Genomic DNA, 27452 nt, shown 5'->3' with positions numbered 1-27452 from the left:
CACAGCAGGTCACCCAAGGATAGGGCAGCCCCTGCCCCATCAAGAGCGGGTTGCTGCTGCAGGTAGCAGGGAGGTCCTGGGGTCTCCTTACCCCCCGCTCAAAGCCCAGCAAGGACCTGGTGGATGACAGCACTGTGCCCATGCAGCAGGGACACTGCTGTCACCTGTGGGGATGCCTTCCACAGCCCCAGCATGCAGGGAGCAGGGAAAGAAATCCTTGCCTTAAGAGACAAATAATATTTTTTTTATTTAAGAAAATAAGAGAAGTTATTCCCCCCTGGAATCCCGGGGCAAGCTGGGGCAGCACCGACACGGGGCACAATGCTGGGGCAGGCCCTCACGGTGAAGGGACAGGGCACAGGCAGAGGTTGCTACTATGCCTGCCGCCCCCCCCCAGAGCAGCAGCAAGGTCTGTCCCCACACGGGGTCCGAGTCCAGGGTCTGCCAGGGGACAGGGACACCCCGAGTGGGAGGAGAGGTCCAGAGGCAGGGAGAGGGTCTTGACGTGTCCCCAAGCCACACAGAGCTGGCAAGGGGACACTGTGCGTGACTGATGGCAAGGAGGGGCAGACCCCCAGCTGGAGCAGGGCTGGGGGGCCCAGGCGGGCATGCAGAGAAGCCCCCCCGAGGGTTTGGTCCTCGACAGAGCCCTGGCTCCCATCTCCTGCCCTGCCGAGTCTCCTGGGGCACCCTGTCCTTGCCAGAGCGTCCGTGAATCCAGCAGCAGCATCTGTCCAGCCTCAAGGGATGAGTGTGGGGGACTCCACATCCTCCCCAGTGTCACAGCAGCAGGCACAGATGTCCCCCAGTGTGGCTGGGGATGGAGATCGGGGCCGGGCTGGCCCTGCCTCCGTGCGCAGGCAGCGGGGAGGCAGAGGGCAGCACGAAGGCACTTGGGCTTTTTGCACAGCCGAGTGCGGTTCGCTGTTCCCGGGGTGCCTTGCCGGGAGCAGGGTTGGCACTGTCCCCCAGGGCACCGGCCACATCCAGCCCTGCCCCAGCCCCGTCTCACAACCCACGCAGCCGCCGCTCCTGGTTCAGCTTCTGGAAGAAGGTCTTGCCAAATTCGTAGGTGCTGATCATGATGGCGCAGGCGGGTGCCACCTTAATGACGCGGGGCAGGAAGCCTGCAAGGACAAACCCGTTAGCCCCTCGGTGACACCAGGGCACCAGTAAACCCCAGCCCGGGGCTGGGGGCACGTCCTTACCTGCAAACAGCCCCCGAGTGCCAGACTCGGCACGGATGCGCCGCATGAGCAGCCAGGTGGAGGAAGGCTTCGAGGCTGTGACTGCGGGGAAAGGGGAGTGGGTGAGGGTCTGGGGATGCCCATGTACCACCAGGGAGTCCTGGTTGCCCCCCAGGCATCTGCCCAGAGCCCGGCCCCTCACCTGGGTGCACCTCGCTGTCTCCCAGCTCGATCTGCCGCTGGGTCTTCACCACATCAAAGGGCAGCGTCAGCACTGCAGCCACCTGCGGGGCCGGCAGCCAGGCGGTGAGCTGGAATGTCACCATCCTGGCCCAGTGCCAGCTCTGCTGTCACCTCCTGGTGCCATCCCAGCCCCATCCCTTGCTCCCCGTGGGGGCCATTCCCCCGGCTCACGGATGAGCGAGCCCCTGCGCAGCGCAGACCCCAGGGCCCCAAACTCACCGTCCCAGAGATGGCCCCGGATGCGAAGCTGATCATGAACGTGGCCTCGTCCAGCCGGGCCTGCCCGCAGAGCCATTCCTTCACCAGCTCATAGTTAAACCAGTAGAGAGCTGGGAGGAGATGAGAAACACCACTGCTATGACAAAGTACCCCAGACACACCAACCTCCTTCCTCACCCTGCGCAGGGCTGCCCTGGCCCGTGCTCGTCCCCCCCCATCTCCCAGTGCCACCGCTCAGCCTGTCCCCCCGCAGCCATACCTGAGAAGGGGACGTCTCGCAGCACGGTGGGTCCCCAGCCCCTCCAGAGGGACAGCCAGCCATCCTGAGCCACCGCCGACTGGATGCAGACACCCAGTTCCCGGTAGCTGAGCTGCCGGGACTGCATCTTGGTGCGGATGAGCTCCAAGGGGCTGATGACCGTCACGGCACCCACTGCAGTGGAGGGGACATCGGGCATCAGCCCCCTCAGCTCTGGCAGCTGTCCCGGAGCCATCAGAGCACCGTGCCAGGAGAGCCAGGCGCCGAATGCAGGCACCAACAGCCAAGAGACCCGCTGTGCTCTCCTGCGAGGATGCAGGGTGGGCACGGGGGGACGCCCAGAGAGGAGGGGTACTCACGCCTGGCAAGGGCCCCAGCCAGCAAGGGGATGTGGTGCCCCCGGCTTCCCGTCCGAGCATGCAGGTAGTCCCGGAGCTGGTCGTAGGTGGTGAAATAAATGACGGTGGCTGGCACAGCCATGACCCTGCCAAGGAGGAGGGGTGTGAGGAGCACGCATGCCATCCCCGGGGGCTGGCAGGAGGCTTGGGGCAGATGCCCATGTGCCTGGGCAGGCATTAGCACCCAGACACCCCCCCCAGGCAGGGTCCAAACTCACAGGGTGGGGGGCAAGCCGCTCCACAGAGACCTGATGCCCTCGTAGCGTGTGATCTTCACAAAAGCATCCTGGGGAAAGTGGAGCACCGGAGAGAGGGGTTAGAGGGGGGAGATGGGCAAGCAGCCCCCCAGCAAACACCCCAATCCCCTCTCTGGGACAGGGAGGCCCCTGCCCACCCTGCCTGTGCCCGCAGCCCCTACCAGTGTGCCTGTGAAGTGGGTGGGGGCCTTGTACCAGGCGGTGCAGCCGTTGCCGTTCTGGCAGACGTACAGATGGTCCATGAGCCCGTTGCAGTAGAGGAAACACTTCCCTGGGGTGGAAGGCAACAACATCACCGTTAGACAGGAGACCCTTGCCCTCTGCCCCATGCCCAGCCCATTTGATCCCCAAAACCATCGTCTCTTCCAAACCCAGACCAAGGCCAGGAGAGGGATCACCCTCCAGCAAGGGTCTGACCACAGCCAGACCCATGGGGCAGTGGGCATCCAGCCCCACTGCAGGGACAGGGGCATGGCAGGAGCCATTGCCAGCGGCAGGAGAGTTTTATGCCTTGCTCGGCGTCAGCTCCGCTGTCCCGGCAGAGTGGGGATGCCATCGCAAGGAACCAGCACAGCCCTTCCACCGTGCTCTTGGACCAGGCACAGGGACGCCGGGCAGCAGGGAGCAAGCGGGGCGGCGGAGATTCAAGGGGACTTTGACGTAGCAACAGGACAGAGTGACAAGACAGGGCAAGGACAGGGGGACCACAGACAGACAGACCTGTTGCACAACAGACCCGCAGCAGATCCCCCGGGCAAGGACCCAGCAGGGACGTTGCACAGCCAGCCCCAAAGCGGGGCTGCAGGAGCAGCTGTGGCGCTGGGGGACGATCACAGCCCCCACACCGGAGAGGGATGTCCTCTCAGCCAGAGGAGCCCAAGCCGCCACCAGCGGGGAAGCGAACCAGGGTCAAGGCTCGGGAAAGCAAAGCCACTGGTGGCAGGAGCTGCCCGGAGCCCCTGGGCATACTCACATGTGGCCTGCTGAGCGCCCCAGGGCACAGACCGCACTGGCAACGCTGAAACACACAACGGGGGACACGCTGAGCGACGACACGGGGGATGTGCCGCCTCCCCGGGCTGGGGCACACGCGTGTGCTGCAGCTCCAAGCCAGGCAGTGGGAGAGCTCCATGACTGAAAGGACTGCATGCCCCTGCAGCCACTTCCCAAGCAGTCCCTACTGTCACCAAACCAGTCCCTTGGGACCAGCCCCAGCCCACCAGCCCCACAGGGAGGGGGGCAGAGCCCACAGGGTCTCTCCTGCCCCACGGAAGCTGTGGGGAGCAGCGTGGAGACAGGCACAAAGGCAGCGGGGGAAAGAGCGAGCAGCCAGAGCAGGCTGAGCCCTTCCACCCCGCTCCCTGCCGGGCAGGGGGCTGCCGGGCACAGCGCTGACCCCACTCGCATCGGCATGGGGCTGCGGAGGGGGAAGGACTGAGCGAAGCATCAGCCCAGCTCCCCCAGCGGGGCCCCCCGAGCCCATCAGGATGAGGGGCCCATGGTAACCTGCCACCTCGCGATGGCCCCACGCTCAAGAACCGAGAAGTCCCCATCGTCACGGGCTCTGCCAACCGAGACATCCATGTGGGCTGCTCGCTGGCTGACTGGGGGGGTGGGGGGCTGGCCGGAGACCCCCACCCTGCCCCGAGCAGGGTTACCTTTGGAGAAGGGGGTCCTCTGGGCCTGCAGCCGGATCTTCACCACGTCCAGCGGCGTCACTGAAACAACACCATCCTTTAGCCACGCCGCACTGTGCCAGCCCCCTGGCACCCACCCACTCCCCACTGTGCCAGCCCCCCAGCACCCACCCACTCCCCATGGTCCTCACCGAAGAGGGAGGTGAGGATGGCCCCCGTCCCCGAGGCCAGCATCTGCTGCAGCGGCGTGATGCCCCCGCTGGGGCTCGGTGACGTCTTCTCAGCCATGGCACTGGCCCCCTGCAACACACAGAGGGGGGATGCTCAAGGCCGGGGGTGCTCCTGGGGGGGGTCCCTGCCCAGGGATGAGCGATGGCTCCCCATGGAGCTCCCCCCCCACCCCCAGCATCCCCACTCCACTGGTGTGAGCACAGGCGTCCCACCTCCAGCCTTGCTATCGGCATGGCACAGGGCAGGCACGGCCCCTCCCGTAATCATGCTGTCCTGGGGTGGGGGGGACAGGGACCACTCCTGGGGCCGGCTTACCGCGATAACAACCCCCCTGGCCCCACCGCTGGCAGCAGGCCCAGCCTTGCTGGAGAGGTGGGGATGGTCCAGACCAGCCTTCCGTGTCCTTGGGGAGGGAGGACCGTCCCCTCCCTGCACTTGGAAAATTAAGGGACAGGAAGGAACGAAGTCCAAAGACCAGCCACACCACAACAGCCCCCCCCAGCCCTGGCTGAGAAGGGAGCAGAGCCCAATGCAGCCATGGAGGGACACCCGAGGGGGGGATCTCCCTCCTTGCACAGGGGGTGCAAGCTTGCAACAAGCACCCCAAAAAGGGTTTGCAAGTCCAAAACCTTCTGCATGCCTCCCCCGCCCCGCTGCTGCTCCCCCCGCTGAGGCTTGGCAAAGCTGTGGCCCCCAGGGCCAGCGTCTCTGCCCTCGGGAAGCGGGGGATATCGCACCCTTCCTGCGAGAGGAGGACGGAGGATGCGGAGAAGCGAGCCCGAGCATGCTGTGCACACTCAGGACCAGCTGCTCCCCCTCGCCGCAGCCCGGGGACAGTCCTCCTGCTGGGACAGGGCCGGCAGAAAGGCTTCCAGGCTTCACGAACCCACTTTTTATTTTTTTAAAGCCAGGGAATGCAGGAAAAAAAAAAAAAACCACGCTTCACCATCTGACTCAGCAATTTGCAAGGTCAGAGCAGTCATAAATCTCTCAATTACAGGCTTCAGACTTGTTAGGTGCCCAAGGCTGCAAGCAGGGACGGGTCTATCCTGGAGTCGCACACACCAGCCCCACCGGGAGAGCCGGGTGCTGTTTGCGGGGTGGGCACGGGTCCCATTGTGCCTGTCACGGGACAGCAGCGAGGCGACGCAGCACCCTGGCACGCTCCCCGTGGACCACACAGCCATTGCAAAACCGTGCCATGGGCAGGGCGCTCGCCCCAGCGCCGGATCCTTCCCTCCACGTAAACCCTTACGCAAGCAGGGGCAAAATCTCTTGCTCACAGCGCTGCAACACCTGAATGGCTTAAAGCTATTTATACATGCCACAACACGGCCCTCTCCCTTGCTGTAAGGGGGGAGCGGAGCACCTCCAGGGCACCGGCGAGGCCTTCCTGGCTGCATCCAAGCTCCCTTCTCAGCTGCAAGCTGCTCCCTTTTCCATCCAGGAAAAAATATAAGCCCCTAAAACCATGACCCAGACCCCACTGCTTGGTCCAGAGCACTGGTGGGTCTGGGTACAGCGCTGTGATGCTTGGTACAAAGAGGGAGGGGGGAAAAAAAAAAAAAGCAAATATGTATTAACATGATAAAGGCAAGGAGCTCCAGGGGACACAAGGAGCTCAGCAGCCTCTTCCCGTGCAGGAAGGGCCCAGCTGGGTGTTCGAGCCTGAGCAAGAGGGAACACTGATGGAAATCCTGCAGGCAGACCCCTCAGGTGCTTCCCAGCACCTGGGCTGCTCCAGCCCGGGGCTGTGAGGCTCTGTGGGGGTGTGTGTCCCGCCCCCGCACCATCTCTGTAAGTGCCTGAACAGCACCAGGGGTCTCATCCTGCCTGGGCACACCCCTGCCTAATGCCACCCTGGTTCGGGCAGGACCCGGGCGCTGCCCAAACAGGCAGGGACGGCTGCTAGCGCTTCTGGGGAGGGAGGACTCGACCGCGGGACCCACCGCAGCCACCCCCCCCCCACCCCGTGGGTGGCCCGGGGGACAAACCGCCCTCCCAGGGAGGGAACAACGACGGGTGCTGCAGCTGATGCACCCAGCCTGGCCCGCTGCCACGGGGAACCCCCCACGGACGTGGGGAAGCCCCCCCCCTCCCCATTCTGCAGCTTGCAACCCTACCTGGGGTCTGCAGCCCCTCCTCCAAGGTTTGCACCCCCTCCCTCAGGGCTCGTAGCCCCCAGCCCAGCGCCGTACTCCCTCCGCCGGGGCTTGCAGCCCCCCCCCCCCAGGCGCTGCCCCCCCCCTCGGGGTCTGCAGCACTCCCCCAGGCTTTGCACCCCGTGTCCTGGGGTTTGCACCCCCCCCCGGGGCCCCGTTCCCCCCGCACCCTCCCAGCAAGGCCGGGACCCCGGGGGGGGGGGGGCCGCGGCCGCCTCCGCCCCCAGCACGGCCGTACGACCCCCGGTACCGGGGGAAACTGAGGCAGCGGCCGTGCGTGCCGGGTCACGGAGGAGAGTGGGAGGGGGGGGAGGGGGGGGGTCACCGGGGGGGGGGGTGCCGCGCCCCACCTGTTCATTCCAGCCACGTGCGGCGTTTCCCTCCGCCGGCACCGGGAGGGGGGCGGGTGGCGGCGGCGGCGCCTTTAAGGAGCCCCATGGGCGCCCCGTGCCCCACCGCCGCGCGCCGGCCCGCGCGCCACTTCCGCCCCGCGCCGGCAGCCCGCGCACGCGCCCTGCCGCCCGCGCGCCCCTGCGCCCCCTGCCGGGCCGGGGAGGGGAGCGGCTGCACCCGCGGGGGCGCCCGCGTGCCGGGGAGCGCCTTGCACACTCACCGCGCTGGCAGAGGGGCGCCTTGCACACTCAGTGTGCTGGCAGAGGGGCGCCTTGCACACTCGTCCTCACCGTGCTAGCAGAGGAGCACCTTGCACACTCATCCTCACCGTGCTGGCAGAGGGGCCCCTTGCACACTTGCCCTCGCCGTGCTGGCAGAGGGGCGCCTTGCACACTTGCCCTCGCCATGCTGGCAGAGGGGCACCTTGCACACTCATCCTCGCCGTGCTGGCAGAGGGGCCCCTTGCACACTCGCCATGCTGGCAGAGGGGCGCCTTGCACACTTGCCCTCGCCATGCTGGCAGAGGGGCACCGTGCACACTTGCCCTCGCCGTGCTGGCAGAGGGGCACCTTGCACACTCGTCCTCGCCGTGCTGGCAGAGGGGCGCCTTGCACACTCAGTGTGCTGGCAGAGGGGCGCCTTGCACACTCGTCCTCACCGTGCTGGCAGAGGGGCGCCTTGCACACTCAGCGTGCTGGCAGAGGGGTGCCTTGCACACTCGTCCTCACCGTACTGGCAGAGGGGTGCCTTGCACACTCAGCGTGCTGGCAGAGGGGCGCCTTGCACACTCGTCCTCACCGTGCTGGCAGAGGGGCGCCTTGCACACTCACCGTGCTGGCAGAGGGGCGCCTTGCACACTCGTCCTCACCGTACTGGCAGAGGGGCGCCTTGCACACTCAGCGTGCTGGCAGAGGGGCGCCTTGCACACTCGTCCTCACCGTGCTGGCAGAGGGGCGCCTTGCACACTCACCGTGCTGGCAGAGGGGCGCCTTGCACACTCAGCGTGCTGGCAGAGGGGCGCCTTGCACACTCGTCCTCAGCGTGCTGGCAGAGGGGCGCCTTGCACACTCGTCCTCGCCGTGCTGGCAGAGGGGCGCCTTGCACACTCGTCCTCGCCGTGCTGGCAGAGGGGCGCCTTGCACACTCAGCGTGCTGGCAGAGGGGCGCCTTGCACACTCGTCCTCACCGTGCTGGCAGAGGGGCGCCTTGCACACTCAGCGTGCTGGCAGAGGGGCGCCTTGCACACTCGTCCTCACCGTACTGGCAGAGGGGTGCCTTGCACACTCACCGTGCTGGCAGAGGGGCGCCTTGCACACTCGTCCTCACCGTACTGGCAGAGGGGCGCCTTGCACACTCAGCGTGCTGGCAGAGGGGCGCCTTGCACACTCGTCCTCACCGTGCTGGCAGAGGGGCGCCTTGCACACTCACCGTGCTGGCAGAGGGGCGCCTTGCACACTCGTCCTCAGCGTGCTGGCAGAGGGGCGCCTTGCACACTCGTCCTCGCCGTGCTGGCAGAGGGGTGCCTTGCACACTCATCCTCACCGTGCTGGCAGAGGGTGCCTTGCACATTTGCCGTGCTGGCAGAGGGGCCCCTTGCACACTTGCCCTTGCCATGCTGGCAGAGGGACACCTTGCACACTCATCCTCGCCATGCTGGCAGAGGGGTGCCTTGCACACTTGCTGTGCTGGAAGCCTTGGGGCTGTCATGCTCACCATCCCAGGGCCACTGGGGTTTGCATACTCACCACACTGGAGGCGGTGGGGTTTGCACGCTGGCTGTGCCGGAGGCAGGTGATACTCGGCGTTCCCTGCGGTGTGTGCCAGGGGCAGGTCGGGAGATGGGACTCATCTGGGGCCCAACGTGCAGGAGATGCGCCGTTACGTGCGTGGTGCCGTGCTGCTGCTTCCCACGGCACCGAGCCAGGCTCTGCGCTGCTCCACTGACTGCTAACGAGGAACAAAGCCCGTTAGTTCCCTCGAAGCCAAAGCTGGCCCAAACACAGCAAGCACACATCTACCCCTTCCTTTTGCAGCCTCTTGCTTCACCTCTGCTGTCAGCCAGGAAAGGGGCTGGATGTTGTCCAGTGCTGGAAGCCGAGCCTAGAGGTTAAAGCTAGACCCTCCTCCATGCAGCGCCATGGCCAAAGCTGCGGAGGTTTTGGGATCTAACCTAAGCAAGGGCAGCAGCTAGTGCAGCACAAACCTCACCCCATGAGCAGAGAGGCAGCTTCTCCATGTGCAGCAGCCACAGCTGGGACTGCAGCAAGGATGCTCTGCAGGGCAGGTGTTTCCACAGCCTGGTCCTACTAGCACCAGGAGTAGCAAAGAGGAATCAGCTCCTTGGAGGTGCTGCTGCTGCTGCAGGGAGAGTGATGCACCAAAAGCCAGCTCCCACCCCACTCCCCCTTCTGAGATCTGAAGGGGGGAGGTAGAGGGCCAGCTGAGGCCTTTTAACCCAAAACAGGCTGAGGAGGTGGGGGCATTGGGGCCTATATAATGCTGGCTGCAAGAGCCCCCAGGGAGATAGGTTGTGGGTTGGTGTGTGCTTTGAGGGGAATGGGGGTTTGGGCCCAAAAAGAGGGATATGTTAAGAGCTTTTTTTGGCTATTTTGCTGTGTGTTACCTAGCTGGAAAATCTTCTAGTTGAAGGGCTATGGGTTGTCTTTTGTATTTGTAGCCCTTCTACCTGAGGGTGGCTTTACTCATGAACAAGTGTGAGAAGAGGGCTCTTAAGGCCCTTCTCTGGTCTTAGAAGAAAGATGCAGTTAAAAATGTGCTGTTATGCTTAGAGGTGTACCCCTCAAAATGGGCTGCTATAGAGTCTGGTGGTAGCTCATATTTCTATCAACAGGTAAAAATGTTGGCAAATTCTCTGTTACTTCTACCTGCTCCTGTAAGAGTTGTGGCTTAAATTTGGGATTTACCTTGTGTGGGAGGCTAAAATCCTCTCTCTGCTTAATGTAGTTGCCTAAGTTTGCTCTTTGCACTGTATTGAATGTGCCAGCGTTTCCTGTGGCAAAAGTCCCAAGTCCTTTTGTGCAAAGAAGTGAGTTCTCCGAGATGGTCTTATTTCTGTTAGTGTTTTAATCTAGAGAAGGTGCTTTAAGCTTGCTTGTTCATGGGCTGATGGGAGAGTAGCAGAGCAGTGCTGAAGGGTGTCCTTGCACCCCACCGATGAAGGTGCTGCCTCATGCTGTAATGTGAGCTGGTAACAGCAGATGGCTCTCAAAGCCCCTCTGAAACCTGGATGGACGCTGCCAAGGAGCACAGGCTCTGGCCTGGCCCCTCGCAGCCCCAGCAGGTGACAAGTGGTGGCCGACTGTGGGTGCCTGGGGCAGAAGAAGTGGGACGAGATAATAGTGGTGCTCCAGCTGGTGTGTCCTCCTGGTAACCTGCAAGCTAGAGGTTCCTGGTGATTCTGCACTTGTGTGCATGTGATAACTTCACCACAAAACCTGTTAGTGGTACTGCATAGTGCAATCCTCCACCTAACTTTAGAGTAGGATTGAACTTTTGCCCTGACTTAAACTCAAGGATTAGAGACTGCACTGGTGCCTACACCCCTCTCTGCTCCCCCGTGAGTGCCATCCTGTGGCAAGAACAGGAAAGACTTCAAGGACGCGCAATCTACAGATGGCCACCAGCAGACTCTGCCTGGGCTAAGCAGGAGCAGCCTAGGGCTTCAGAGTCTGCAGACACAGTGGTATTTGGTAAGCAGCCTGTTTCGCCCCAAAGCGATGTTCCCTGTCTCGCTGCAGAACCGGCAGAGCTGTGGTGGCTGCTCTCCTCCAGGAACAAAGTCCCTTCTGGCTGCTGGCATCTCTGAAGTTTGTCAACAAAGGTGTCAGCTAATGTCAGGAGCACTGACCAGGCTTCAGCCCTGCGAGCTGCTGCTGGTATCTGGGTAGAGGCTTTAAGCACCCCGGGTTTGTGCTTGAGGGAGAAGAGCTGCTGGGGCTGTTAGCCTGGCGCACAGATGTAAAGGGGATCCCAAACTCCCTGCAAGCACTCGCTGCCCTTCTATGATACCAGGTCCAAGTGAGTCTTGACTTTGTGATGTGAGGCCAGGAACCTAATAATTCCCACGAGGTCATGTAGGTGAATACATCCTGTAACTCCCCAATGAGTCAACTCTGCCTCTTACAGATACACAGGGTTTAAATGATCTGGAAAGCATCTTGTAGTGGGTAAATTAGAAATAGAATAATGATTAATTAAAAAAAAAAAATCCTTGGGGTATTGGGTCTTATATCTTCTATTTGTAGGTGTTGGGCTCTGCATGCCTTCCACACTGCTCAACTGAAAAGAAAAAGGACTAAATCTTTTTCCAGCTGGGGTGGGGGCAAGAGGAAAGTGTATAAGATGGTCTAAGTGCCTCAGTCTCAATTGTCAGGTCTCCATTTGCTGAAGTGATCAGAGGGAACGTGGTGAATTTGTTTTTCCCGTGCTCTGTGCTGCTGAGAGGCGAGGACCTTGCTGGCTAGCTCTTTCTGCTGAGTCACGGCCTGCTCGCTGCCTGCGCTGTCCTACCGCTGAGGGTGTTTCTGTCTCTGATTTACATTTTTGCAATCCTGCCGGCCTCGGCAGGGGTTATAGGGGTGTATCGTGCTCCAGTTGCCTGTGAAAATGAAATGCAAGTTGACTTCAGTTGGAGACAACTGTGTCCGAGTTGCAAATATGTGCATTTGGTTTCAACTTGTGGGGAACAGAGCCAGCTGAGCTCTAATCCCCTCTTAAGCTGTGAAGTTACACGCAGAGTCAGAGCTGCTGGGGAAGGTTTGCATGAGTCTTGTTCTGGTCTGCTCGGCGCAGGCCTGGGTAATGCCTGCTGTTACTAACAGCGTACAAGCATGGCTGGGAAGACTGCTTGTGTAACGCCCAGCTCCCTGCTGTGATCTCCATGGAGAGGCTTCAAAGCATGGCGGGCTTCGGAAACCCAGCTGGCTCCCTGGTCCGATGCCATGTCCGCGCTAGCGGCCGTGGCCTGGGAAGCAAGTCTGGGGGCTGCGTCTCCCTGGGGCTTCCTTATTTAGGAAGGGCTCATCCTGTGGTCTCTCAGCATGCAATAGCATCTGGAGTTGTTTTGGAAAAATCAATCCTGTCTCCTTGCTGGAAACCATTTTGGAAGGGATTAGCCCATTTCCATTGTTTAGGTGAACTTTAAGGGCCAGGTTGCAAAATGGGTCTGAGTAGTACTGTGATGGAATTAAGCTAGTGCAGAATTTGAGTATTCATGTCAGCTAGGATCATTATGGTTTTGCAAAAGCCATCCTTAATCTGAATTAAGTGACTGAAATGAAGCAGCTTGTGGACAGATGAGGCCTTGGGGACATCAGACTTAAAACCACTATAACCCAGAATTCATAACACAGTTGTGGTTCTGCAGGTCAATTCCCACTGCAGGTGAGGGCTGAGAAATTGTCCCCTACCTTCTGTATCACCTGCCAGGGAAAACCTTGATACAGTTGTGAAACAGGTTACAAAACTCACCTGTGAGGAAAATGGGCCTTGTCTTATGGATGAAGAAATAAGTATGGAAGATAAAGGCTTAATGCTTTCCTCCCTAAAGATTTCCTTTATGATTTGATGTTAAAAGTAGTGTCTTGCTTCCACCTAGCAGCAGTATGGGCCAAAAGGACTGGAGGGGAAGAAAAAGCCTGGACTGTGTTAGAATGGTAGGATAAATTCACAGATCCTTTTTCCTATAAACAAAACCACCCTATGAACATGAAGTGGCTAGAAGAGCTCTGTGCAGTAATTAAAGTCTATATCAGCTGTCAGCCTGCTGCGTGTACAGGTAAGAAATCTGCCTACAGAGTGTTTCTCTGCGGTTCTTGGCCAGCGGAAGATCTGTCGATTACCGTGAGCTCATTCCACTTGGGGCTCGGAGCACTCGGCTGCACTTTGGGACTCGGACTGCTCCAGTAGTTCCTGTAACATCTTGATATTGCTGCAGCAGCATCCTGCATCCATCCAGTACAAAACAGTGTGTGCCTGCTGGTGCAGGTAGTGGAGGTGGAGGGCTGCTGTGCCCGAGATGTAGTACAAAATGAGTGTCTTGCTGCACAGTGGGGCTTTGCATCAAAGGGATGGATCTGCAGCAAGCCAGAGATGTGTGTGTTAAGATGTAGGGAGTGAGGGCAGAAGAAGGGAGGGAGTCTTCTCCCAGTTGCTACCCCTCTGACATGGACATTCAGCCCATGTTTTTGACCCTGCAGGGTGTTGGTGAGGAGGAGAAGCTGGATGTAGATTTGATTGTTTCTTTGCAGTAACCTTGTTTACCAAGAAGATCCATGTACCTCCATGTCTCTAAACACACATGGAATTAAACAGCAAGATGCTGGAACTTTCCTCATTGTGCCTTTTCTAGATAAGACTGCTTATGATACTCTTAGCATTTTATTTTCAAGTACTGTGCCACCAGGCTTCTGTGGCTGTGCCCTGGGCCAGGACAGGAAGGTGCTTACTTGTGTGATCACAGTCCTGGAGGACTGGCTGTGAGGAATCACTGCTGTTTTACTTGAGACTGGTAGTACTGTGATCCATCAGTTGATGCATTTAATTCTTGACTAGCCTTTGCCAACAGATCTTCTAAATGGCCAGAATGTGGTAAGAGTGGCTGTGCCTGAACATCAGCTGGGACTGGCTAATGATGCTTCCCAGCCCATGATTTCTTGGATCTGAAAGGGACTTGGTGCCTGGTAAGCCAAGACCTCAGGCAAAATGGAGCTTTGAGATGACTTTAGAAAGCCAGGTGTTAAATGAGGGTGGGGAGTCCATTTTGGTTTTGTCTTTAGATGAAGAAATAGTCCTGTTAGAGGATGTTCAGCTGATTTGCAGTCAATCTTTGTGTTCCTGGTACATCTGTACTGCCTGTAGGAAGAGCTGCTGTTCCAGAATTGGATTCTAGCTGCTTGCACTGCAAGTTCAAATTCAGTTTGTTCCTCCTTGTCTCACAAGGATGGATCCCCTTGTAGCACTGCAGTATTTATTTTACAATCCCCAAAGCAGTGGCATTTTTTGGAGGGAAGTTGTGTATACCCTGGGGAAATTCTTCAACTAATTTATAGTGGGTACTTTTTAGCCAGTTTAAAAATGGGCAGAAAAGAGCCATTCTCCTGGTTTTAGATGCCTCACCTGTTTCTATTGACCTGAAAAAAACCCTATCTCGTAGTGTTCCATGTTCACAAATCCAGATTTTTTTCCCTCATATGACTGTACTTTGTACTTCTGCAGTTATTGATACTGTAGTAAGACAAGGGCTTTGACTCTCCATAGGCCTTTATTCCAAACCAAGATGGACCATTTCCAACCCAGTCTGCTTTCAAAAACCTCTGGTGCTAAAGGCTCCACATCTGTTTCTCTTTTCCCCTGTTGAGCTTTCCCCTTTACAACCTCTGCCAGAAGCCTGTTTTTAGACTGGACACTTGCCCTTGATTTGCACCTGAATGTTTCTCAGGAAAAACTGCAACCTGGAGCCTATCTGACAGAAGATACCTCCCGTAGTTTCTCCACTAAATCCAATTACCAGGGTTAGTAACCCTGTAACGCAAGGCAGTAATTCCATTGAGGGATCTCCACTGTGTCTGTAACACTCTCAAGCTGAGCCAGAGCATCTCACTACTGTTCCAGATGAAGCAGGAAAGCTGGAGAGGGACCTTTTGGAAGTATGACTTGTTTCTTCAGCCTCTCCCTTCACTTTCCAGTGCTTCAGGTGAGGTTGTGGGCCCTGTGTTGGGTGGTGAGGGAACCCAAATGCTCCCCAATGCCTCAGGGTGATTAACATGTCACCTGTTGACTCCTTCTCACAGGTGTCTGCTGAACCAGATGCTAATTAAAGCTGCCCACCACTGTTCCTCCATGCATGCTGTGGAATCCCAGTGCCTATCCATTGTAAATGTAGTTAGAGGTGTGTGGATAATGGCCACAGAGCTGCCTGCCTTGTGTAGGAGAAAGCAGCTTTCCCTTTGTTAGTGTGGAGCTTACCAGTGGATGAAATTAAACCTAGATGGCTGTATGCTGTAGCTCCTGTCAGGGGCTGGTGAAGAAGGTAAGGGCATGCCGTTAGCAGCTAATGAGCCGTTAGTATTTTCACCTCCTTGGATATTGAGGAGAGTGGCTGACAGCACAGCCGGACCTGAGGTGATGAATCCAGCCCCTGAAGCAGGTGTCTGTGTGGGATGCCTGGCTAAACACAGGCCGTGCAGAAAACTGGAGCCAGGGCTAGGAGAGGCAGTGTCTCCCATCACCCCTGGGCTGTGACCGGCAGTGCCGCCGGTGCGGGGGCACAAGACACCCCGAGCCAGCCCGGGCTCTGCAGCCCCTCAGCGCCGAGCACAAAATGGCGCCGGGGACGGGTGGGGGAGTGACGGGGGGACGGGCGGGGGCAGCGCGCGAGCGCCCCCTGCTGGGCGGGGCCGCGCGCGCCCACTTCCTTCAGACAAAAGACCGCGGCGGCCCCTCCCTCGCACCGCGCATGCTCTGACCTCGACTGTAGAGAGGGCTCTTGGCGGGGGTTTACGAGCCGGGCGGCGCATGCGCCCTGCCGCTGCGCGCCCCCCCCCCCCCCCCGCCGGCTCGGCGAAGGTTCCGGAGCTCGCGCGCGCCCCCCCCCCCCCTCCGCCCCTCCCCGCCCCCCGCCCCGCCCGCGCCGCCGCTGTCACTCGCCGCCCGGCTCCGGTGCGGACTCCCCTGCAGCGGCAGGTAGGGGCACGGCCTCCGGCCGGCGGGAGGGGAGCGTGTGTGTGGGGGGGTTGCTGTACGGCCAGATCCCCCTTTCCCCGGTCTATCGGTACTGCTTTTCGCTGTCCCCACGCCGAAAGCGTGAAACGGGGGGAGAGGAGAAAAAAAAAAAATCCAAACCCGACTATTTCAGCCCCAAAAAATCGCCGGGGAGGTGTGTCACCCCCGGTGCCGCTTTGCCCGGGGGGCCGCCTCGGCAGCCCGCTCGCTGCAGCAGGGCGAGGGGCGTCCCCTGCGGCAGCGCTGCCGCCCGGCTGCAGGTGCGCGGCGGGGCGGGGTGGCCGGTGGGAAAGGAAGGAGTAGGGGGGGCGGATTTTTTTTTTTTTCTCTTTCTCCCCCCTTTTTTCACCGTTTTTTTTTTTTTTTTTTTTTTTGCCCCGTTCCCTGCGGCAGGTGGGGCCGGGGGCTGTGCCGGCGGGGCTGCGGCAGGAGGGGCGGGCAGCGCCTTCCCGCCCCGGCGCGGTGCCATCTTCTGCAGCCGCCCTCGGGGAGGGGGGAGGTAGGGAGCAGCTGTAATTAAAAAAGATAAATTAATCAATAATAGAAAACCGTGAGGGAAAGGCGTTTCAGAAGACGGAGCTGTCCACGCCCAGCCTTGAAATTTGGGGGTGGCAAGCGTTATTGAGGTCACGGCGCTCTGGAGTTGCCTTGCTTTGTTGCATCCCCCAAATGCCCCGGCCGAGGGATTCCAATATTTAATGTTAACAGCGCGGCAGCCCAAGGTGGGTTCCTGTGCTGTTAAACCCTGGGTGTTTTCCTGCCAGGCTGGGGATGCTGGTGCCCATCCCCGTGGGTTTGGGGCTGGGGTGGTGCTACTTGGTGTAACTGGTGGTGTTGGTGGTCCCTGGATGTGCCTCACACCTCACAGGTGTCCCCGTGTAGCGCTGAAATTGCCCCCTTGTCCCTTTCATTAGTCTCTTTCTGTGTTGCCTGTTCTTTCTTGTCCTAAAATTGCACCAGGTGGGGCGTGGGGCTGGCCCCCTTTCTGGGGTTTGCTTTTTTTCCTTTAGCTGCTGGGTATTTCTTTGTTTTAAGTCTAACTTCACAGATGTGAAAAGGGAAGTTTTCTTGCCAGGTGTTTCCAGGTGTGCTGCATAGCACACCTGCCCTCCTGGCTTGGAGCAATTAAACCCATAAGGAGTAGAAACAGCTTACTTCAGGGGAGGGATGGAGATTTCTGCCTGCATCCCTGTCTGCCGTGTTAGCACAAGGGAGGATTCGGTTAGGGAAGATGATTTTTTTTTTTTTTTTAACACCTAGAAATGCAATCCTGTTGTTCGTTCGCAGAGGGCAGCTGCCATCACTTTAAAGGGAGTTTCTCCTTCCATTTGCTGGTGGTACCACCACGCGAGGTGCAGCTCCATTTGCAGCGAGAGGCTGGTCTTGCTTAGAAACGGGCTTGCTGGAACGAGCAGCTGAGATGAGCTAAGCTGTCACTTCAGCAATTTGTATGCAGCGTATTCCTGAGCTGCTCTGCGTTTATCTGCGTGGATCTGGGCAGATGTCTAATGTGTATCTGAATGAGTGGAACAAAATTCACTACTGAGAATCGTTAATTTGTTCTGTTGAGCAATGACTGCCCTCTTATATCTGATGAAGGGTTTTTGCCTTTGCTGCCAATACCCCAGATTTGGAGTGTTTAATGGTTTTCCTTGTGCAGTTCAATTTTTTTTTGCATTTTTTTTTTTCTCAAGGTGGTCTGTCAAAACAGGTCTCAGTTGGGTGCTTACAGGCTGCTCTTGAGAGAAGGAAAATTAAAATCTCATTGTCTCTAGAAATGAGAAATAGTCTAACCCAGTTACACTTTGTTCCATCTTAATATGCAAAATGCTTGGGTTTTTTAAGGATCAAAGCAAGGTGCTGGCTGACTTACCTGTAGTGCATAGATGTTTTCCAGGCAGATAATTAACACCCGATGAAAGTATTGCATTTTCTCATTCTTGTTCTAGGTAGAGTAATGGTCTTTGGAAGGAGGTATATGGCTGTGGCATACCTTCCCTGTGCCATCCCCCAGTGTTAGCAGAGGTACCTCATGCTGCTGAATGCCCTTGGAAATGAAGGGTTGTGTTCAGGGCTTTGGAATTAAGATGCAGATGGGGTTTGGTTTTTGGGACTTGGCTCTTGTGCTCTGGGGAAATGGGATGCCTGTTCCACAGGTTGGTTGCTTGGGTCTCCATCCTCCATAAGGCTTGATTGTAGCATGAGAGGATCTTAGGACAGTTGAGTCTTGAACACACAGACCTTAAAATGAAACACCTGGTGAACTCTGGTTTAAAAGGTTTTTAGGCCATTAGTGTGTGCGTGGAGGTGTCCAGTGCTGTGGGTCTGTCTTCATCTTGCACAGCAAGATGGCCAGAGGTTGACCCTTGAGAAACTTAAACTAAACCAGCTCTGCCTGTTTTAATAAGTGAAAGCGTGAAGCATGGTTGTCATCGTTTGAAGCCTTTAAACGAAGACTCTGTTTCTCTCTAAAGAGGACCATTTGTTCAGCCCTGCTCTGGAACAGCTTGCTGCTGATCTGCAGCTTTCAGGTGAACTTGTTGCAAAGGTCCCATCTGACATGAACATGAGACACATCAAGATGTTGTGGTCTCTGCCTGGGAGAACAAGGCTGTTAGCTACTCTGGAAGGGGCAGGTGGCATCACAGATAAGATGTGGACAATTATCCTTCATCAGCTGGGATTAGCTGAGATGAGGACAGAAGTGACAGGACCTCTGTGTGCCCTGTGGGGAGTTCCCATAGAGAGGAGACGGGTCCACTCCCTTCAGGTGACAAGTGCAATAGTATGGGTTTTGTGTGTGTCTCTCCCTCCCTCCCTCATTACTCGCCCTTTTCAAGTACTGTGTTAAGTATTTACAGGTCAGGCTTCTAATGTAGTCTTCCTCACCCTGTGTCAATTCCTCTGGGTTGCTTGCCCTCTGCTTCCAGCCTTTCTTCCCAAGGCATTTCGTTCAAACTGTCCCATTCCCTCTGTGCTTAATAAACTACAGTTTCAGCAGGACTCAGCTGGACCAAGTAAACATATTTATCAGTCCTGAACAAGGAGTGCTGCAGCTTTCTCATTTCCTTCCTGAAAGCCATGGGGAAGCCTGCTCCCCTGGCCAGGAGAGCAGTCCTCATAGGATAAAAACAAGGGAAATGTGACACTGCAACTGCTCTTTCCACGTTGAGGCTGAGCCTGGTGTATCTAGTCAGGGACACTTGTAGCATGCCAGTAAGGTGGATGTCTTAATCTTCTGCCTTTCGTGTTCCCCTGCTTCATTTTGAAGACCTGTGTTCTTCATTGCATGCTTGTCCACCTATGTTGCATCATTGTCTTTTTTCAGCGTTTTGCCAGCCGTGGGATTTGGAAGTGTTTGGGTACCACCTTGCTCCTTGCGTATTTGCTGGGGCTTAGCTGAGCGGTTCTTACTGTGTAGTAGCGGGGAGTAGAGCAAATTGCTCCTTGATGATGTTTATATTCTCATTTGGAAGTTGGTCTTTGCAACGTCATGGGGCTGTTAGAAATGGCTGGGGAAAGCCACGTTGAAAATGCTTTTGAAATGGTGTCTGTGCCGTTTCTTCTGAAAGCCTGTGTTATCAGGATGGGAGTAACAAATTGTCCTGACACTTACAGCAACACAACTGTAACTGCTTTGCCTGTTGGCGTCTGTGTGTGCCTGTACAGGCGTTTGGCATTGCCATTTGAGATGCCGGTGCTGGGGTGTGTCCACGTCCAGACTTCCAGACAAATCCCTTTTGGTTTGCAAAGCGTTGAAAATTGGATCATGAAGCAGTGTCTGAGGGGAAATGCTGAGGGTGGCCATTCCCTTTTTTCCCCAATAGGAATGTTATTCAAAAGCTGGAAGAAAGCTGTAGATTTTAGTTTGTCTTGAGCAGAATAAGCTTATTTTGCCAGCCCAGCGTGCTGATGAGGCTTGGTTGTTGTCTCTGCATCTTTTGAGGGAGTGCTGCTAATTTAGCTGTAGCAATGCTCCAGCACTTGATGAATTAGTCAAGAAAGAATCAGGGCGCTGGCTTCCACCCAGCACCCAGTATTGTCCGGTTTGCTTAACCTGCTGGTTGATGAGGTCAGTTGGCTAGTAGGTTGGCTTATTGCTTCCTAGGCTGTGTGCTGGCTGTACGTAGGTGTGGGGCTGGACTGTAAGAGTTGGAAGCTCGTGGTGAAGTGCGCTGGACTTGTGACAGACTGATGGGTCCTTTGTCTGGGTGATGCTGAGAGGGTGTGTGGCATGTCAGGGCTGTCTCTGGAGCTGCTGGAACATGGCACAGGTTTAGGAGGGTCATGGCTCTGCACGCAGGTAAAGCAACCAGCCCCTGAACACCAGGGTCATGTGTTGTGCTTTCTGGGTATATGGCTTGCTCTAAGGTCTGCAGATCTGTGTAGTCTGTGAAAAAGCACTGTGAGCCCTTTCTTGTAAAAGCAAAATGGACCTCTCTAGCTGTATTAGAGCAGCTGAGACTTAAAATCAGAGATGATTGTTTCCCTTGTGTGCCTGCCCTGTAGCCAGGTGGAAGGGGAACCCCAGACTCAGCATCTTGGTTATTCCCAGCCTCTGTTCAGAGTAGCATCAGCTGATGTCTTGGGGAGAAGGACAGCGGCTCTCAGGGGATCTCTCACTAGTGCTGCAGTTGTGTTGGAGCTGGGCTGGCTTTCTAGGTTTTTCTGCCCATCCAGTGTAATCTCTGCTTTCTACCTCGGGAGCTTTGCTTGCTTAACCGTGGTGTTTAGACTCCAGAGGTGGGCTGGCACAGTGTCTGGGGCTCACCCCAAGGGCATGTCCTTGCAGCTGGCAGTGCTTATCAATAAAGGAGGCAGTGCTGCAATGCATGGGTTGCCAGCAGGGCTCTGCCTACCTGTGGAGGGTAAGAAAAGAAAGGAGGTAATTGCAGAAGTAACTTGAGCTGGTTTGCTAATCCTTGCAGAGCAGTACAGAGATGTTCCCACTTATCTCCAATCAGTTCTGGGGAGAAAATGAAGGTCAGTGATCCTTGGCAGAGGTCAGTGGGCTGTTTGGTGGCAGGCAGCCCGGCCAAAACCTTGTAGAGCACCAGGCTGGCTCAGCCTTGCCCGAGGTGCAGCCCTCAGTTTGGATCACTGCTCCTTCATGGAGATGCACAAGTGGTGGAGTGTCTGCTCTGTGCAGCATTGCTCCCGCCTGGCTTTTTAGCATGAACAGCCCTCAATCCCAAGCTGTCTTTGCAGCTCGCCCCGGGATGTGGTGGATGTAGCAGAGAATTCTGGCCCTTCAGGTAATCCCTTGTGTGGTTTTTAAGGTGGGCACAGCTCTGCTGTGAGAAACTGTGAATAAATCTCTGAATCTCTTCTTGAAGTAGGATGGATCTCCTCCATCTGCAAATTGAAGCTTTGTTTCGCACTGAAATCTGCCGGTTCTAGGCTGTTTCTTAAAGTGCCTGTGGAAAGCATATGCAGTTTACACCGGAGTCTGGAGGAGATGTATTTGTGCCTTTAGACTTGAGTGGATTTTCTTTGCAAGTCTAATGAGCCCTTCATGCTCCTCAGAAATCAATCCACTGATCTTTCCTTTTCCCTTCCATGCAGTTTGATTAGTAAAGGCAGTCATTACATGTGGTGTGGCTCCTGTTTTCAGTGTCTTTTCTTTAAATATCCAAGGAAAGGGAGCACCAGGGGATACCTTCTGTTAAGCTAAAAGGATTATCACCACAGTTGGGCTAATTATTTCCATCTTTGCAGCCTCCCCACTGTACCTGCCCTGACCTCTCTTCCTAGAGCAGATCCAGTATCACTGTCTGTCCATCTTTGCCTCTATGCCCTCCCTTGGTATTCTTCTTGAATTGCTTCAGAGTGGTTGGTGGGATTGCACCATTAGTGCCCTGGGAAGGCAGGTGGGTTTGCCTCTCAGCTGTCCTGTTCGGCTGGTCAGTGTGTGTGTGTTGCTCCAAATGAGCTGTGGCTTGGCTGTCTGTGATGATGCTGTAAGGCAGCTGGGAAGGATGAAGGCTGATGGGGGTTATTTTGGGACGAGGTGCAGTCTTAGGGGACATACTATACAAATCCATAGGAAGAAGGCCCGTATTAAACTCTGCTGTTCATGGAGGAACTTCAGCACTTAGAAGAGAGGTGATGAAACCACTTGTGTTCATTGTTTCGAATAGTGTGTGTGTGACTTTGAATGCCATGTGCTACAGAGTTGCAGGGCTTTCTGCCACTTGTCAGTATTTCACTTCATGGCTCCCCATCAGCTCCTGTCCCAGGCTGTCTGCCTGGAAGTGCCTGATGTAATTTCAGATGGATTTCATCAGTGTGTCAAGTCACTTGCTGCAGAATGAAATTCCTGGAGGTGTTTGTAAATGGCTCAAAAAATCTAAAGAAGCCTCTCCCATGATCCTTGAATGTGTCCAGCTCAGTAATGTGCATGTTTGTGCTGGCCTGGAGATCTGTCTTTGGGAGAAATCAACTGTCTTCCATACATTGGAAAGAAGTGTTTGCTGGGATGCCCTTTTGAAGTTGAAATTGGAGAAGTAGGGGGGGTGTTCAGAGTGGTGAAATTCTTCCCTGCCTAAGAAACATTTCATCTTCTGTTTGATCAAAGCTTGACTTAGATCCTGGGTGTGTTGGCTTGGTCCTACCATGAAAGGGGTGTGTGTGTCTTGCTCACAAGCAGCTCTGCTCCTTCTTTCTCTCAAATGTCCTTTCATGTGAGCTTCCTGGTGCAGGGAACACGTCTGGCCAGCTGTGCACATTCTCAGTTGAGTTGAGGGCAGGGCAGGTGTGTCAAAGTCAAGATGAGAGGCGAAGTGATGGGCAGGCAATGTTTTTCTTGGCTGGCTGCTGTGGCTTCACATATCCAGGTAGCAGAGTGAGTCTTTGGCAGAGGGTGAAGGGCGTTATTCCCCAGTGGTGGGTGGTGGGTACAGGGACCACGTGAGCTCTCATCAGGCTGAGATGCAGCAAGATGTGAGCGGAAGGGGGATGAAAAGGAGGCCAAAGAGATGGAGTAAAGTTAACTGAGGGCTGAGGGAATATGTGCATACTGTCTTCTCCCTAGGTCGCTGTCCCAGGAAGGGTCTGTTGGCCCTCCGTGACTGGAGGCACAGTAGTGGGAGGAGTGCGAGAGCAGCAGGAGGCTTTGGAGTGGTGATAAGCAGCATGTCTGCATGATAGTGTCAGAAATATTTGTCCAGGCTGAAAATTTGCTAGCACTGGGCTTCTAGGTGACAAAATGTTCCTGTCCTGGTTTGCAGCGCTCAAGGTGAGTGTGTTCATTGAGTGGTTAGTTTGAGGACACAGTGATGACAGAAGGGGTGTGCCAGAAAGAGACTTTCCCAAGAGAAGGGGTAATCCAGTGGGATGAGATTCCCAGAGTTTGGTTTGTAGCTCTAGCCTTTTGTGAACTTTCAGGGTTATGTGTCAGTGCAGGCTGGCAAGGGGAGCCTCTGTATAAAGATGCAACTCTTATCTGAAAGCACACTTCACTTTGGTTAGAAGAAACCTAAGATTTGTAAACATGGCTCATGTTCGTTTCCTAATGCTGACCCACCTTGTACAAAATGCTGACTAGCTCCATGCAGGTGCTATTTTATTACTCTCCCACTGCAGATCCTGGATGTGATGGAGTAAGAGTTGCTGGGACTGAATTACTTTTGTGGTTTAAGGTGAGACCTGTGATGAAGCTGGCTTATGTGGTTGTGTTACAAAAGTAGAGCTTCATGTGCTCTCTGCCGGTAGCTGTAGCTTGTGGTGTCAGACATCAGCTGTTAGTAAGCGCAAAGCTGGGATTTAATCTGAAGTCAGTATTGCCTTTTGTGGTTCATTTTCAGTTCCCACTTATTTTGAATTCGAGGGCAGACTTTACCCTAAGCAGATTCTGCCCTCTGAAGTTACTTCTATGTATGTGGTTTTACCTACTGCCTCGTCAGCATGACAAATGATGCTGCCCTGGAGCTAGCTGGAGGGGTTTGTAGAAGTAGCTTTTAACAATGGGCATCTCCAAATTGGACAGAAAACTACATGCTTTTCCCTTGGCATCTTCTGGTGTAATAATGGAGAGCCTGGCAGGCATATGCAAGCAGAAGTAATAAATGTTGCTGTTGGCTACAAAAAGGAAAGCAGGTAAAAAGTCTAGCTACGGATCTACTGCTTGAGCTGTGGTGTTGCTTGTAGTCACTGCCCATCAGTAAGCAAGAGAACAGATTCAGAAAGGATGGGACTAAAATGAGGGTATTGGACTTATCCTGTGACAAAGGGAGAGACTCTGAGGCTTGTGAAGAGGAGACGTGCAGGGGTTGTGGTGGTGGGTGGCTGACCTGAAAAGGCCAACTGTGAGCTGGAGAAAGGAGTCTACCACGATGCTCCCAGGTTTTGTTCTCATCCTGAGCAGTGTGTGCATCTTGGGCACCTGCCAAATCCAAGCACCGTGTGCACACGTGGGTGTGCTGTCCTGTCTCCTTTTCTTTCTCATCAATCTTTCCTGTTCCTTACCTCTTTCCCTTCCATTTTAAATCTTGCCCAGCAGACCCAGATCCCTGTTGTTCTGCGGTGTTCCTGGGAGCTTCTTTGCTGAGGCAGCCGGTGCTTGCCTGGCCCTTTCCTTAGGTAAGAGGTGAGCAACTGGACTTGCTGAGAGCAAGATGGGGGCCCAGCTCCCTGCAGGCTGTACTGGGCTTCCAGCATCGGGAATCTCTCGTCTGCAGCACTGCTGAGCTGTCATCACTGCATCCTTATCTTATGGTTTTGTAGCCTACTTTGCATGAGTTTTGCCTTTCCCCTGTTCTAGTGTTAGCCGAATTACCTTGCCAGCTCCTCCCTTCCCCCAGGTTCCTCCAGGTGATAGGGGAAGAGAGTCATGAATACTGTTTAATGTGAAGGCACTTATTAATGCTTACTCTTTCAAATATGTCACTGCTTTTATTGTGTCTAATAATAGGGTTTATTGTCATGGCTGTCCGAGGTCCATGCTCAGCTCCAAAGTGTGTTTCATCACTGTTGCTCATTTACTCCCCTTTATGGAGGGGTTTTTGACTCCATGGGTTGGTTTGCTCTATCAACATCCAAGAGCCTCTTGGCACTTAAGTTCTTAAATGGAAGAATCCTGTACTGTGGTTGCAGCAGTGTTTGTGTGCAGGTGAAAAGCACCTTACCAATGCTCGTGGCAAAATAGTTTGAAATGGCCTGGGTGAAATACTAGAAAGTCCTCATTAGCAAGAGGGAGCTGGGCATACCTGGGTGATGCTGAAGGGAGATCAGTGTGTGTAAAATGAGTTTTGGCACTGTGTAAGGATTGCTAGGCACTAAAGTCGTGTAGTCTGCGGAGAGAGAAATGCCCTGAATGCTTCCCATCTGTGAAAATGGGCAGTTCTGTAAGATTGGTAAAGCTGTCGGGCTGTGGTGGGGTTTGCTTTGCTGCTGCCTCATCTCAGTGTGAGAACAGAAGCCAGCATCTCCCACCTGCAGTAGACTGTTCTCTGCCTCCCTCGATAAGGAGTGACAAAGCGTTGTGGCTCTAGGTGTGGTCAGAGCCTCTTCAAATAGTCTCTCTCTATTCATGCACTGCAATAAAAAGAAGCACTACTGAAATACAGTCAACCCTGTTTATTCCAGCCTTTGTATTAGTGATTTAGGGAGAGCCTGTGACCTTAGTGGACATGAATGGATCCCTTGTAACCTGAGACCAGGAGCAATATTATTTTAAGCAAGAAGTAAGGCTCTGAAGCAGGCTGTCCTTTTATACATATCATACATGTGACAGCAGAGCTGCATTTAGAGCTGAAAGAAGATAAAATCCCTGAGAAGACTGATTGCATCTCATTTATTTTTAACAAATGTACTGGGGAAGATTGAGCCTGGATTCCTAGACTTGGGGCAGTCTTAAATTTGGACAATTTCCACTCTTCATGCCTGTGGAAAGGAAGATGGGCACCAACTGGGCTTCCAACTAATTCCTGGGTAGGATGAAACACACATGGATTCTGATTTTTTTTTTTTTTTTTTTTTTTTTTAAAGCTTGCTCCTCCTTTAGCCTTTGGGTTGGGAGGAGAAATAATGGTTTTACAATCTTTGGCTGAATTTATGGTCTGGGTTCCCATGTGGATTGTCACTATTCACGCTGCCTGCATCTGCTTTTGTTGCAAATCTGCTCATCGGCTCGATAAAACTAGAATCAAGGCAAGACAGATTGCTACCTGATTGTCATCCCGAGTGGCCCAAACTGGGCGAAGACCAGCTGGGGAGAGACATCCGAGTGCTCAGTAGGGATGTGTTTTGTGTATAAAGGATTTTATTTGCTGTTCATCCTTACTTGAAAATCCTTGTTTGTCTTGTGCCTCAGCATGGTTCAAACTGTGCTCCCTCATCATGAAAAATAAAGGTACAAATGCAGCTTCTGTTGCGTTTTTATTGTTTTAGAAGCAAGACCTCTGGCTCTCAAATTCTCTTAACTTGTGCTGGGTATCAGGAGATGCTACCACCTCCCACCGTGCCTCTCACTTGCTGTTTGTGGCATGATGTATGAAACTCAGAGCTAAAACAGGCACCAGCACCCTTGGCTGAATGGCAGCAGCCCATGAGCAGTCTGATCAGCTGGTCCCTGTGACTGCGGCAGCAACTTCCTTGTACTCAGTGAGGTGTGAACCCGTTGGGGTGCCCACCCATTTCCCTATAACTCACTGGCTTGGTTGGCATGTTTCAGTCCCTGCCCTCTCTGTCAAGAGTTGAATGATGCGCTCATCCCTAGGCTGTGCTCTCCTGCTGATGTGTTTTGTTTTTTTTTTTATTTTATTTATTCCTCGAGCTCCTCCAGATTAGGGTTTTTTTTTCTGCATTTATCTTCTTACTGCCCCTTCTGATACAGATTTAATAAAAAAATGCTGCTTTTAGTTTTTAATAAATACTGTTGTGAACATTTTGAGGGAACAGTGTTTTTTCTGTTGTTATGCAATAACATGACAAGGGAGATGTAAGTGTAGCAGAAATGATTGATGAATGTCCTATTGTTTGTGTCTTTTGGCCTTAAAAAAAGACATTCAGGAAGCATGCTCTGACTTTTGACCTCATCTGAAATGTCTCTTAGTCATGAAAAGCAAAAATAATGCAGAAAAGCTAGACAGAAGCTAAAATCACCTTCTCCAAGCCCTGTCTTGTTGCATAGTGACTGCTGGGGAGAGGACAAGTCCTGCTAAAGCCCTGAAAGCTTGCAAGATCTGGCATGTTTGTTTCTTTCTAGGGTAAGAAACCAGTGTGTCAAGAATGCATGACTCTTTCCTTCCCCTGTATTTATAGAGAGACTGTCCTGATAAGACGTCCTGCTGTGTTCCAGTGCTGTCAGTCATCTTTGGGATGCTGGAACTGGACACTATGGGGCCAAAGGGTATTTGGTGCCCAGTTTGGGTATCAAGTGGCTAAAAGTAACGGCTTGGTGAGATAAGCACTGTGGACAAACTGTGCGGTGATGGTTTGTCACAGGAGTGTGTAGAGACCTGTGTTCCTACTGCAGTGGTAAGCTGTGGTTTTTCAGGCAAGCTGGTAATGCCTGGTCCTGCACGTGTGTGTCCGAGACGCTTACCCTGGGCTTCTCACCACTGCTGAGGGCAGTGAGCATTGCTGCTTAACCCAACTGCCTGGACACCCTGTCTGTTCCCTCCCTGTTCCTTGTGGCAGCAGTGGAAGTCTCTGCTGTGGCACACTGGAGACCACTTCTGTGTCGCCCATTTTTGCAGCCAGGAGCTCTGCAGACTTGGATCC

General features: G+C 54.7%; 2 protein-coding genes across 30 annotated transcripts in view; one reads left to right on the top strand and one right to left on the bottom strand.

Annotated features, from left to right (window-relative positions):
* Positions 1 to 222: 222 nt before the first annotated feature.
* SLC25A39 (solute carrier family 25 member 39) lies at positions 223 to 7100 on the bottom strand. 7 transcript variants are annotated; one of them, XM_052785161.1, is made up of 12 exons: positions 6944 to 7100; positions 4392 to 4500; positions 4222 to 4281; positions 3537 to 3581; positions 2725 to 2834; positions 2525 to 2592; positions 2268 to 2392; positions 1909 to 2082; positions 1650 to 1759; positions 1390 to 1471; positions 1209 to 1289; positions 223 to 1127 (listed from the first exon to the last, which is right to left on the bottom strand). In XM_052785161.1, the coding sequence occupies exons 2-12, from the start codon at positions 4486 to 4488 to the stop codon at positions 1009 to 1011; spliced, it is 1071 nt and encodes a 356-aa protein (XP_052641121.1). In that variant the 5' UTR covers positions 4489 to 4500; positions 6944 to 7100; the 3' UTR covers positions 223 to 1008. The 7 variants fall into 7 exon arrangements, with proteins under 7 accessions (XP_052641121.1, XP_052641119.1, XP_052641117.1 ...); XM_052785159.1 differs by lacking the exon at positions 6944 to 7100 and adding an exon at positions 4644 to 4938; XM_052785157.1 differs by lacking the exon at positions 6944 to 7100 and adding an exon at positions 4621 to 4713.
* An 8483-nt stretch (positions 7101 to 15583) lies between these two features.
* MAPT (microtubule associated protein tau) overlaps positions 15584 to 27452 on the top strand; it is a 50466-nt gene continuing 38597 nt past the window's right edge. For 22 of the 23 annotated variants that reach the window (XM_052785151.1, XM_052785149.1, XM_052785147.1 and 19 more), the window contains exon 1: positions 15584 to 15689. The gene's annotated coding sequence lies outside the window, so the exon portion shown is untranslated. Of the gene's footprint in view, positions 15690 to 16257; positions 16451 to 27452 lie in introns of those variants that run through there. The other variant, XM_052785128.1, reaches the window with a different exon arrangement.

The sequence above is a fragment of the Harpia harpyja genome, chromosome 4 (genome assembly GCF_026419915.1).
Source record: "Harpia harpyja isolate bHarHar1 chromosome 4, bHarHar1 primary haplotype, whole genome shotgun sequence".
NCBI classification, from domain to species: Eukaryota; Metazoa; Chordata; class Aves; order Accipitriformes; family Accipitridae; genus Harpia; species Harpia harpyja.
This window is presented reverse-complemented; position numbering and strand designations above follow the sequence as displayed.